A 13,878-nucleotide genomic window follows, 5' to 3' on the forward strand; every position below is an offset into this window, starting at 1 on the left:
ATCTTCCAACCCCGATGCAAACCGATGGAGAAACCGATTTGCCACGTTTCGTTGGCGTCGGCATTTAAGAGGCCCGAAACAACCGTTTGACCTTCAATGACGGCCCCAAACTTCAAATTGATTCTTTATATTCATTGGCATCGGGCTCACAGTGTGGGCGATGGAGTGGGATTGTGAACAGGAACTGGAACAGGAACAGGGACCAGCAATTCTCATAAATTAAACATGCTCCACATAAACTAAAGTGAAAAATGCGAGGGCCACGCAAAAAAAGGGGGGAAACCGAGCATTTAACTGTATATTTGAAATATTTTAAATATAAATTTCAATATTTAACTGCGCCCGCCGACAGGAAACGGTTGCCGGACAGCACGGCAACAACTACGGATACGGCATCGGAATATGGGTGCGGACTTGGAATCGGAAGAGGGACTCGGGGCACGGAAAGGGACACAAGCCAGGAGAGCGGAAATGATCCATCGACCCTCGTGCTGTCGTCCCAAAACGGCCATGGGTCCCACAAAAAAAAAGGTTTCCTCTGCCGCAGTCCGTTCGTTCGGTTCAGACCACAAAAACGTTGAAAATATTTGTGTTTCCACTTATTTGCATTAATGCCACGAACCGATTTACTGTCCGTCCATCTGTGGACGGTGGGCGGTGGGCGGTATTGGGGCTCTGCCCCCAAAAAACACACGCAAAACACAACCACCGAGTGGCGAACACGAGTTCATGCCAATAAATAAGTGTGACTTTCTCGTTGGCATCCCGTCCCCTTTCATTTAAACTTCCATCTACCATTTGGACAGTGCTTTTTTAGATTTCATAGAAAATAAATCAAATCATTGGCAATGTACGCGGCCCCTTCAAACTAAACCAAATTTTAAGTGTTAGCAAACGCAAAATGGCGAATTCGAGATCGTTGAAATCGAGCGACTGGCCCGGCATACTGGACTCTAGGCACGCACTGAGGAAGTACTTGGCTCCGCCACCCAAAGTGGCTGGAGCGCAGGGGAGACTGCCCACCTACACTCCTCCAAACTACGTGGGAGCAGAGCCCATGCAGCGACCCAGGATGAACTCCGCCTGGCAGTTGGCCAGCGATCCCTCTGATCTGTCGGAGCTCCGTCCTCCCAAGCGGATCAAGGGATTGAAGGAGCGGGAAAGGAAGAGGATAGAACGCAAGGTTTGGGCTAGACCAGCAAGGATAGATGTAACGAAGAGAGCTGCCAAATTGGGAGCGAGAAACATGGAGAAGTCCCAGAAACTGGAGCAAGTGGAGACGTCTCTGAAGCCGAGATCACCAGCTATAACGGCGCGGAAGAAGGTCAAGTCGCCATCTCCACTGCGTCGGAAGCAGACAGGCCAAGTGCTCTCCCACTCCGGCATCCCGCGGCGCAAGGTAATCCTAATCGTGGACGCCAAGAGGCCCCCAGGAGTGGCACACCTGGCTGGTGGAGCGGAAAAGCTTCTGAAAAACCCTTCACCTGGGCGGGAAAGAGACGCCTACCGTCCGAGACTCAAGATGAGTGGCCGGTCCAAGAAGACCTACTCTGTGCCCCTGTGCAGCCGGCCCACCGAGATCATAGGCAAGGGCCTACCCTACTCCCGCCAGATGCAGATGCGCCAGGAGAAGCTCTGTCAGCAGCCGGAGTACTACGACCAGTACATCCGCATGCTGTACCAGCAGCAGCGCCACCAGCAGATGTGCCAGCAGGAGCAGCTGCAGCAGGACTTCGCCCGCCAGAGGTCCCAGATGGCCCTGCACCCCTACTCAATCCTGCCGGACGCCGTGTCCGAGGATCAGGAGCAGCGAAACGTGTACTCCGTGCCCTCCAAGTCGCCGCTCAAGAGATTGAGGGGCGGCAAGCGGCTGTGCGGAAACTTTTACTACGACTAGAGCGGTGATCAATAACAACAAGTTCCAGAGCTATGATATTGAGGAAAGAACGGGACAGTTTTTCTAACATCCCTATCCAAATCCTCGCTTTATATCCACCAAAATTGTCAACAGCTACCAATATTCAGTCGGATTGTCTGGTAATAATCTTACGATTGGGTGCCGTTTATATTAGTAGAGATATGTATGAATAAATAATATTTTATATATCAGATGAAAACTACATCTTTGAATTTCTATCCCGCACGCATTTTCCAAAGTCACCTGTTTAGCACCTGCCATGTTCCCTCCCACTTTCCATGGACGTTTGCCCTTCAGTGACCTGAGAACTTTCCGGTATTTAATATACTCGAAAGTACTTGGGGTGGAATGGTGGAGGCCATTGGGCTGGGTGTTTCGTTGGTGAGATGTGGTAGGTGTGGGAGATGGTGGCCCCTGCACGCAGATACAATTAAAATCGAAACGAGCCAACAATGCAAACTGGCGAACAAACAGGCAAACAGCGAAACACAGCAATGGAAACGAGCAAATAATGAAGTGGATAAAGTTTGCTGAAACACTGAGCTTTCGCATCGAGCCCCAAATACGAAATTGAACCAGACCGAAAAGGTCAGGAGCAGGAGCAGGAGCAGGAGCAGGAGCAGGAGCAGGAGTGGAATCCGGTGGAGTTGGAATAGGAATAGCGATGCGGAGGGAAACCTATTTGTGTGTAATTCAAGGTATCAGGGCATCGAAAGAGGGTGAAAGCGCGGCAAAACAACATGAGAAAACTTTTGTAATTACAATAAAATTTTCACAAATAACTTGCAATTGTTTGTTTTGGGTGGAGCTGACTGGAAATGCGAGAAAGGCGGGCATGGGTGTGGGTCCTTCATTCGCAGCGAATGTGTTAATTTTCCTGTGTATACCAGTTGGACGCTCGTCCACAAATTCCATCTTCAAGATGCAAAAGTGGCAAATGAAAATGAAAAGAAAACACCGCAAAAATGTCTCCGTGAGCTTTCTTCCGTGCCCGCTCCAACAAAAATTATAATATAATTAAAAAAGATAGCAAACAAAAAGTGAACTGTGAAACGTGGACCGGAATCGAAGTCCATCTGGGAGCTGCTCAGAACCGGAGATTGCGTGCCAGTGTACTCCTGCCCAATCCAAAATTGTATATGGAACATTGTTTGCAAATTAATCTCCGAAAATGTCTGAGCTGTGTGGATGGAGATGGAATTGGGACTCCAAAGCTGGCCAAGAATTCGGCTCGGTTTCCTTGTTCTGTCTTATTTATGAACAGAAAGTGGATAGCTCATTTTTCAAACAAATATTTATGCTTCACTTGTACGGAATGCGTGCGAAAATATTTGATTTTCATTTTTATAAAATTACAGAGTGCGATGGCAGGGGTATTTAGATGATAGGTGTGCGGCAGGGAATTAAAGAATAAATACTGAGTGCATTCTGCAGTTAATCCAGTTACTGACAGGGAAATTGAGGTGTGGAATTGCAAAGCTCTCGAACACACAGACACACCAAACTACGGCAAAGAGAATCCCCAGCAATGGGCAAATATTGGCAGCAACAATGAGCAGAATCTAGTTAAACCAAGCCGGCCTCACTGGGAAACCCAAAACCATGCCCCCTACCGATGGCAAACATCGTAGGCTCTCCAAGAAAACCAGGAGGGCCCATCAAGGGGAAGGCAAATGAATCTGAAGATTACGAATGTCTGCTGTTCGGGCCCCATCTTCGAAAATAAGAATAACGCAGTACACAAGTGGGAAAAACAAGTGAAGTTCGGAGGAGGAAGACACTGCAAGAAACACTTGCTTGAAATGTCATTCGTAAATTCTCGCTATGAAAGAGCCTTATCTCTTTTTGAATTTTTAACATTTTGAACCAATACCAATTAAAAAACTGATTTAGAGATTTTTAGTACTTTATCCAAAGTATTGATGTTTTTACTCAGTGCAGAAAAGGAAAACACTTCCGGGACAGGGGAAAGTGAGGTGTACATGCAGACCTCGATTCACGATTGATGTGGCGGATCTGCCAGCAAACGGGAAGCGCGCAGCCGAGGGTATTCGAGCCTTGATGGATGGATGGAGGCTTAGCTTAGAAGCGATGTAGCTTAAGCCCGACGCTCCCAATTGGAGCTTTGCGAGCAGACGGAGGATGAGGGGCACGTCGTGAGCCAGGGCGGATTCAATGCTACCCAAGGCATAACTCTCGTTGTCGGTTATTGATTTGTTTTGCCCCAGGCCAGCAGTTCGAGGCGGGTGATACATAGCCCAAAAGGAGAGCCGCCAAAGGTGCCGACCAGTAAGGACTTTCCTGCTCCGTCCGCTGCATCTGGAAAATATGGAAGAGCAAGAACATTCGAGGACACGGAATTACGTGCGGAAAGATGAGAAGCACGAATTCATCAGTCCTCCGGTTGGGTCATTCCGTTTTCCCGCTCCCAGAGCCTGCTGTTCCTACACTTTTTGCTGTGTTCAAGGACATCTACTGCTAAACACTTTCTGTGCTTTTGGTTTTTTAAGGGCAGGTGCTGTGATGCCCACAAAAAAATTGGCTGCAAAAAAGGCAAGAATATAAAGCATTTAAGGGCTTCAACTCCGAGCGCCCATTTACAAGAAAAATGCAGCTACCTATGCAGATCGCACTATTGGCACTCTGCAATTGCTAGGACATTAATGTGCATAATAAAATTCTTTGCACGTGGATAAATGGACTATTTCGGTGGCGATCAATCCCGTGCTTTAGGAGAACCGTAGAACCGACTGTCTAAGATTTCTGCATACCGCATCAAGCTTCTATATATTCATACTGCAATCCTGTATCAAATCACTCAAAATAGTCTAAGCTCATGCATATAAACTTAAGATATCAAATCATCATCACAGATTTGTATTACGTGAGAATTAAATTTAACAAACATGAAAACTCCACTTCACGTCGTACGTTGTTACACGTTTTTGCTTTCCAGTCTGCTTTTGCTGGGTTTCGGAAAACTCCTCAATTGCGTTTTTAACAGCAAAAAATGGTTATCAAGATTGTTTTTGTTTAGACATCGCTCTCGACTACTTTAGGGATTAGCGTTCACTTAACAAATTGAAGAGGCTGGAAAATTGGGCAGGATTATTGAATTGCTCACATAGCCACGCGAATTCTCACGAATATTTAATTTGGTTTTTATTGTGGGCCCCCGCTTTCATGCTCTTCTACTTTTTAGACCTAGTCCCCAACACATATTTTTTTAATTTGGAACAAAAAACTTGTTCAAATTCGCCTCTTCTGTTTGCCAAATGGCATCAGGCGGGGAAATTGCAAGGGAAGCGATCCCAGGGGACTTTCAGAGTTGCGTGTAACAAGTGTTTGGAGGCCAGCATTCCACTCATATGGTTAAGTGCCAGTATATAAGGCGATTCCCGTGCAAATGATATGAAAATTGCTGTCGTAAAAGACGGGGGGCGTGGCAGGGGACGTGAGCACGCGAAGGAAACGCAGATTAAAACTGCGAGTGGGTATGACGAAGACCATTTCCCTAGTCATATTTAGCAATTAGGGAGTAACCCCGATGCCCAAACTCAAAGCAACTCAAATGGAAAACAAAACAAAGACACCCCAAAAACACTCAAACTTCAAACATTTTCCTAGGAAAGAGAATTGTTCCATCGAACTTCTACTGCAAACCAGCTCATACGGCCTGTGTATAACAGTTTCGCTGTCAGCTTATACTTATACAACCGGCGTAGCAGTCGATTTATACCATTTTGCGTAGAAGGCACAGCTCTACTTATACTTATATCGCAGCTATAGCTTGTCACTTATACAGATACGTATGTGATTCCATTCACTTATCAGCTCGTATACAAAATAGCTGAGTTGAAGTCATGAATACGCTGCTTATACCGTATGAGACCTGGACTTATACTTATAAAACTCGCATACAATTGGGTTAATCGTAAATTAAATGAATAATATTTATATTATTTAAGCACTTTATGAATCACTTTTATTATTTTAAGATGCTTCTTAATTACTACACTAATTCAAATATAAGCCAAATCTGTTGATGAAAATTAGCTCTCAAATAATTTTCAACATTTGAACATAAAACTAAAAATAATTAAATACCAATTAAAGTGGCACAAAGGGGTATCATTTTAATTCCCTTAAATTGTATTTGATTTAAATTAAAAGATATTATTTGTTGTCTTCTATTTATACGAAACTTCTACTCTTTGCACGTAGTATAAGTGGTCTCAAAACAAACTGAAAACTCAAATAGCAGAATGTGTGTATCTTATACTCACAGTATACTTATACGTATACCTATTGGCACTTTTACTATTGTTAAATACTTTAAATACCTTAAAAAACAATTAAAAGTTACACAAAGGGAAACCAATTTAAGGTATTGCATTTGATTTAAATTAAATGGTATTATTTGTTGTCTTATACACATCCGCATACTTCTACTCTATGCAGGCAGTATAAGTGGTCACAAAACAAACTGAAATTACAAATAGCAGAATGTGTGTATCTTATACTCATAGTATACTTATAGGCACCTTTACGATTTTCAAACACTTTAAATTACTTAAATAACAATTAAAAGTTACACAAAGGGGTACCATTTAAGGTACCCTGAATTGCATTTGATTTGGATTAAAAGTTATTATTTGTTGTCTTATACTAATACGCATACTTCTACTCTTTGCACGCAGTATAAGTGGTCTCAAAACAAACTAAAAACTCAAATAGCAGACTGAGTGTATCTTATACAAGCAGTATACTTATACGAGTACTTATAGGCATACTTATACTACATCCACCCCCGGATCTGATGGAGTATAAGTTGATGGGCACAACCGGCTGGGACTCGGACTCGGACTCGTACGGCAGCAACAACAAACAACGTGCTTGAGCGAAGTGTTTACAGATACTCAGCGTTGGAGTATCTTGTGGATGCTCTCTTATACATCTGTGCGTCTATATCTGGACGTCTGAACATAACGCACTCTCTGCGTGCGACTCTCAGTGGCCTCCTGCTGCACGATGCCGATGCGATGGGGAGATGTATTTCACAGATACTCGTTCTTTGGCGGTCGGCGCGTCGCGAGCTTCGAGGTTTTAGTTCGGTTTTAGCTCTGATTCCGTGAGGACGCTCGCCAGAGGAACCGCTCCGCGTTCCGTTCCGTTCCGTTATTCGACTCGGAGACCTCGCACGGGGCCTACCGCTCACCCACACTTCTGCAAGCGCACACGCACACACACACACTCACTCGTACGGGCAGCACTCGTGCCGCGATTACAACGCCAAATTATCGAGTCTGCGCCAACATCCAGCGGATGGCAAGTGCGAATCTTAAAGTGGCCAACTGGCAGTCCTAGACCAGGCCAAGAACCCCTGCCACCGGTTTTTGTCGACCCTGCTCCGGCGGTCATGTGAACAGCCGCCACTATGCGGCGCTAACCCGGTCCCATTTCCATTCTCAATCCGGGTTCAAATCGCGACTTCGCGGGTGTGCCAAAAATCTAAAGTCAGACAAAAAGTGCTCTGAAGTGGTGACCCCAAACAAATGTGTCGCACCAACAGCTGGAGTGGCAGCAACGGTAACTGCTGCTCTTTATAGTGCAACATCGGGTTTTTTCGCAGCTCCCAGAACAGTCCGCTAAAAGCCAACACAGCGAGCATAACGGCCACAAATATGGCTTTGCAGCAGCGACATCAGCGACATCAGCAACACCAGCAACAGCAGCATCAGCAGCAGCACATCAAGTGGCAGCAACATGCAACAAAGCGACGACGCTGCCGTCAGCATTGGATTAAACATCTTCAGCTCCTGGGCCTCCTGGGTGAGTGGACTTCTCGACCAAGGCGGAAGGGGCATGGGCAATCGAACAGCTGCGGTTCATTAGCAGGCATTGCATGTTGCAGGTTGTGTTTGGGTCCTTTTAATGGAACTTGCGGTCTGGTCTGGTCTGGCCGAGAGGGATACCGCAGGGACTCGCTCCGTTTCTGGGCATTTATCAGTGGAAAAGCCATTTGTGGGCGTGGCAGAGCCTCCGATGACTTGGGCGGTTGGCAGGGGAGGGGGCGTCCAGAATGGTAAACTAATTATTAATTACACATTATGCAAGCCTAGAAGCACCGGACACACGTACCACAACAGCGCTCCACTTCCGCTGCAATCAAACGCATTATCGTAGAACAGGTTGAGGAGTTTCGAGTAAATGGGTGTGGAGTGGAGTTGGAAACTGGGAACTGGGAGCTGGCAACCGTTACTTGTGCGCCATGTACTTGCGTTCTTATCGGGGCTTCCGCCCCTCAATCCCAGAGCAGCTTTGCTCCCCGCCCCCCTAAAAAACGGAGAATAGACAGCTAAACAATCGAATATAATTTTCAAAATATTGTGTCGACGCCCACAGTTCGGTTGTGGATTTTGTTTGGTCTGGTTTGCTTGGGGAGCAGGTTTGTTGTTTTTTGATTTCTCATGCCATAGCTTCGCATGGCTTTTGTGGGCGTGTGCGGGGATTGGAGTCCGAATGGAAGCGGATTTACAGAGTACGCCCATCATTAAAAGCCTAATAAACTGGGGATAGCACATTCAGACCAATTAGTTAAGAAGCACCTGGCCGGAGTCGGACCACGCCCCCTGGGAAAAGGCAGCAAAGCCAAACACGAATACGAATCCGAATCAAAATCAGAATCAGAATCGGAAGTCTATCTAGATGTTGGCTGTGTGGTATGTGTATAGCAGTGTACAGCAGTGTGGAAAAAGGAAAAGCATGTATTTGTCAGCACAAAATAATCAAGGATCATAATATGTCAACAAACAGACAGGCCAGGCTAAGGCGACCAAAAAACAAGCACAAGGACACACGAACGCAGAAAAGTTGCGTCTGTCTGTCAACCATGTGCATGTGTGAGTGGCGGCTTGTGCGTGTAACTGTGTGAGTGTGAGTGCGAGTGTGTCCGTGTGTCCATGTGTCCGTGTGTGGGTACAGAAAGCGAACAGAACTGAGCACACAGGACCCAAATGTATGCCACCAGAGCTGAGCAACTGAAGCAGAAGGCAGCAACAGCGTAGGACAAACACGGCGTAATAGATATACAGCGAGCATGTGTTGGTGCAGTTAGAAAAGCGGGAAAACCGAGGATGCAGGGGTGGGGGTGGAGGGCTAGAGGGTCCTGGGAGTGTGGAAAAGTCGTCGCGACTTGTCGTTTTTGTCTCTGACAGTTGGCAAATGTAGTGAAGTGCATTGACAATACCACGAACCAAGTACAGCTTGACCAGAGCGCCATCAATGGTGGGCGGAGCGGGCGGACGATCTGGAGCAGGAGGTGGCCCCCACTTGAGGGGCTGCGCTTCCTTCTGCTTTTACATCTGCCACTGCTGTTGGTGCTTCTGGGTTTGCTGCTGCTCAAAGGGCAGAGTGTTAAGCACACAGGCTACGGGCTGGTTCAAGCACATAGATTATCTTCGGATGCCATCCTATCTACAGGAAGCATCGCCACTGCAACTGACTTGTGTGTGCGCCTGTCATTTTCGAGCTGGTTGAAAGTTAATTGCGCTGCCCTCTCCAAAAAAGTAAAGGCGAATCTCTGCCCAGATTGCAGACGCAAGTGTGGGCGACGCAAGCTGAGCAAAAAACTGGAAAACGCCCATTTTTTGCCCAGACTCGGCTACTTGGCTTAACGAGCCACGGACCACCACACAGTCCATAGTCCGCGCTCCACCGGCCAGTTGATATTTCTCGCCCCAGCAGCACCTTGAGCCCGCTAACCAGTTCGATATTGACTGACTTCGCCCACACGCTCCCAAAAACCACCGACTGATTCCGAGGTCCATTCTCAAACTGCGGCGGTAGCGTGGGCCACTCGAACTTACGTAATTGCAAATCAAATGTGGTCTCGACCCCTCCAAAATACAGATAGTCCCAGCATGGCGAGGAACTATCATCGGAATCGGTCTGCAATCTTAAGCGAAATGGAACGCATTCAGAGTCGACAAATCAGAGCCGCAAGGGAAAGTGAGGCAGATGTATTTGGGCTTAATTGTAAATTTAAAGTAGTGGACAGCTGGTAACTGGTGGATTACTTAGAATAGGGCGATAGCTTTAAAGACTGGTTAAAACAGAAGTTAGAAGATCCTTTATTTACTAGCTGAAAGTAGAATAAACAAAGTTACTCAGAATTAACTTCAAATACATTTACGTGTTAAAGGGCTATTTATAATTGCAGTTGAAGTGCAAAGTGCATTGCATCTATGGTTATTCAAACTTTCAGTTTTAACTTGAAAATTTTATGATTTTTGATCTAAATATTAAATGTACATTTTAAAGAGCTTATAAATAGTGTAGATTATTTGCTTAGCAGGAAAGACTCAGGACTTAAATCCCGAGGGAGAATCTTACGTTTTCCAATTGTTGTGGGATTTTCTTGCATAGCGTATATGGAGAGGATTATTGAAATGGCAAAATAATTGTTTTTAAAAAGCGAGCAAACTATGCAATCCCAGCTTGTTTTGCTGCCGCTCAATGTGTGTGTTTGTCTGCCCCCAGCCAAACAAATGTATCTCGGACCGAAATAGACATTGCATTGGCCATTTTCCGACTGCTTGTTGACAGAAAGTTGAGACCAAATTAAAACACACACACACACACACATGCGAGCGGTGCATAAATAAATCGACAGCATGTGGCAAGGTGGAAAGCCAGAGTGCGGGAGTTGCATATGTCAAGTGAAAACAATCGTAAACCCCAGGTTCTCGAAGTCGCCACAGAGAGCGAACTCCCGCTGCGCCGCTCGATCGTGGCATGTGGTAATTGCCCCGGTTTTTAAATAGATATGTTGTGTGTATAAACATATATCAATAGTAGCCATACCTAGCCGAAATTTATGGGCCTTCCGCACATGTGAAGATGCGTGGATTCAAGGATGCACGCATAAGAGGATTCAACCCCTTGCCTCGGATCACCAAATTTTTGATTTTGATGGAGTTTCGGCTGGTCGAAAATCGGAAGTTCTACGCCAGTTTAAGGAACATCGACGAGATCCAGCGCACTTTTCTGGCTTTGGCAGATTGAGAATGAATTTCAATTAGTAGGATACCCATATATGTATGTGTGCGCACAAAGGGGCTGCGGCAGGGGAGGGGAGGGGCGTAGGGGGCTTATGGGGTTTGGGATTGCGGCAGGATATTAGCAATGTGCAGCCTGCCGTGCTTCCTACGCAGAATATTTCCACTGAAGGATGCGGCGGTGGCGGCAGCGGATGGATGGCATAGATGATTGCTCCACTCCCCCTGCTCCACTCCACTCCTCTCCAATCTCCAATCGATGACTGACTTTGATGGGTTTGCTCGATATTGATGCGAATTGATTTGGTTAGTCAGCTGTCGGACAGCCGGATGCCCAGCATCTCCTCCTCCTGCCCCGCAAACAGACAGTTGAATGAATAAATAAAAATGGCAAATCAAGCAAGATGCCAAATGAGGCTCGTCATAGTCGGCGAAATGAGCTTGCAGGCGGAGTCCTCGAAATGGAATACATTTAATGGCCCTCAGCTTGCTCAGTTCGGTGGCGTAATTGAAAAACCATTTCAAGGTGAGCCCGGAGGAGCGGAGCTGCAGACACCAGACGATGGCTTCATCATTCTCACTGCTAATTTAAATTTATGAATTTTTGGAAAACATCTCAATGCGGGCTTTTCAGAGGCGGCCGAATGAGCTTCCTTCCACGCACTTTCACTTTTCTTGAGTATTTAATCAAGTGTGAATAATTGCATCATTCTGCTCAAAGGGAGTCGATATCCTTTGTGCTTGTGCGCCGGCAGATACGAGCCCCCAGCCGGTCTGTCTGTGTGCGTTGTGTGTGTGGAAGGACCTGCTATCGATATGTGGGCCAAGAAACCACACTCGCACACCCCGATTCACACCCACCCATACGACCATACAACCATAGTCCCACAGAACCACTTTCCTCTCGACGGCAGTGAAATCAAATTCAATGAGAGCCGGCCGAGTTTTCACTTTATTGTGGTGGCAACTTGCATATTTTAACCTTGTGTTGAAATTGCGATATTGAAAAATTAATTTTTTATCAGGTCGGGCAAATATTAATAGCTCCACTTCGGCGGCCTTCCATCTTTCGATTAATTGAAGTGGCAGCTGTTGCGCAACTGGAAGTCCAACATCCACGGCCTCCAACTTCAGCATCTGCCTAATTTCGCCCATTCGAGACGCGTGTCCAACCGGTTAACCATTGGCTCGTGGCAGCTTTGAGTCCAGATCCAGTCGCCCAGATCGACAGCTGCAAGTGTCACCAGTTGCAGTAGATGCAGAACGCAGAACCCCTGTCTTTTGGATAACAATTCCACTGCTGAAGGCTCATAAAAAAATTATTTTTTTGGAAAGGGTACTTTAATACTAATGGCTTTTAAATTACATGTTGACTCTACAAGTTTCGTTTAAACCGTTTGAAAAAGTTTAATTCTGCAGTCCCATTGTATTTTTTATTCTGTACCTTTGCATTTTCATTTTTAAATCACTTTAAATCACATATGTACGAGTACATTTATTTTGAAGTAAATTTTCTTATTATTTGCATACCGAAATACTAAATTTTAAATACTTACTTTTTTTCGTGAAAGGGTATACAAAAATATAAAATCGATATTATTCAGATTTATTATTTTTCTATCCTATTCCTTTTCTTAAGCTACAAGGCGTCGTAGTACCAAAGCTTAAAGGTTTTCCCATATAGTCTTCTTTTTAAAATACATATGCAACATATGAATATTCAATATAGATACTTTAAAGTAAAAACTCGTTGTTCACAATTAAATGATATCCCACCAGTAAAATGAGCAAGTCCATATGAAGTTGATCTGATTTTCCCCCAGTTGCTCCCTGGTTTCATCTGCAGCGTGTGAACCGCTGGCGGTCGGTCCATGTCCACTGCACGCTTCAGTAATCCTCCATTGGAGAGTCACCTTTGCACACACACCTTTGGCTAGGAGATGGCGAGATGGGCGTCCAGTTGGCCAGTTGACGTGTGGTTCCGCTCCGGCGAGCGCGCCGGGAAAACTGTGACGCGGCATTTGGCCGCTGCTGGGAAAACTTTAACTTTAATTTTAACTTTAACGACTTCACTTGGTTAATAGCGACAGGGAAAAATTCGTTTTCCTTTGCAACAATTTCGCTGGGAACCAAAGGGTTCTGCAGTGCTCCTCCTCCGCCTCCTTGGACATATCGGGTTCCATACGCAGACATGCTTCATTGAACCCCTCTGCATCCCTTAGCCCCGCCGATCACCAGCGCTTTGTCATTCGATTGCGCAAACATTATTCCACGAGCAAGAAAGCATTCGCACACCCCATCCCCATGCCGGCTGGTAATTCGAGTGTTTTGCTTAACCCGGCATGCCACACCGTATACCATCTACCATTTACCATATACCCTATAAAGCATATACCATCCAAACCAGCAGCCCGACATTGTTGTGCCAACAACTGAGTTGGGCTGAGTTGGGTTGCTGTCTTGGGCAAACAATGCCCAACGCCACTACGAATGCGAAAGCAAATGGAGGTAGCTGCATGTGCCGATGCGATTGCGACTGCGAGTGCGAACCTGAATTTGAATCTGAATCTGAATCCGAGTGCGAGTGCGACACACGCGTCCGCAGTTCAAACGGCAATTAAGCCAAACAATAAGCCGGCAAACACTCGGCTGCCAAAGTGGATGAAGATCCAGGACTGGTAGTCCGTGTCTCAGCTTCTAATTTGCCCGCTCATGTCTGCTCAGCCGGAGTCCTCCCTGTCGCCGCACCACGCTGCACCACTTAGCCACTCATCGCATCCAATCCAATCCCAACCCACCCCATCCGCGTCCAACTGAAAACAATGGAAGAGTGTTCAAAACGGGAGTGTGAATACCCTTCGAATCCGTGGCGAAGTCCTGAAATATCATCTATGCAATTGA

The 13,878-nt window shown here is 46.0% G+C and overlaps 2 protein-coding genes across 4 annotated transcripts in view; both read left to right on the top strand.

Moving 5' to 3' along the window:
* Positions 1-778: 778 nt before the first annotated feature.
* On the top strand, positions 779-2,700 carry LOC6528646. Its single transcript, XM_002089652.4, has 2 exons — positions 779-2,081; positions 2,158-2,700. Exon 1 carries the CDS (start codon positions 902-904, stop codon positions 1,895-1,897), a length of 996 nt encoding a protein of 331 aa, XP_002089688.1. The 5' UTR covers positions 779-901; the 3' UTR covers positions 1,898-2,081; positions 2,158-2,700.
* A 4,313-nt stretch (positions 2,701-7,013) lies between these two features.
* The window catches only part of LOC6528647 (nephrin), a 56,768-nt gene continuing 49,903 nt past the window's right edge, over positions 7,014-13,878 (top strand). For 2 of the 3 annotated variants that reach the window (XM_015198506.3, XM_002089653.4), the window contains exon 1: positions 7,014-7,750. In XM_015198506.3, coding sequence (XP_015053992.1) covers positions 7,603-7,750 — 148 coding nt within the window. In that variant the 5' untranslated portion in view covers positions 7,014-7,602. The remainder of the gene's footprint in view (positions 7,751-13,878) is intronic. The other variant, XM_015198505.3, reaches the window with a different exon arrangement.

Source organism: Drosophila yakuba, chromosome 2L, assembly GCF_016746365.2.
Source record: "Drosophila yakuba strain Tai18E2 chromosome 2L, Prin_Dyak_Tai18E2_2.1, whole genome shotgun sequence".
NCBI classification, from domain to species: Eukaryota; Metazoa; Arthropoda; class Insecta; order Diptera; family Drosophilidae; genus Drosophila; species Drosophila yakuba.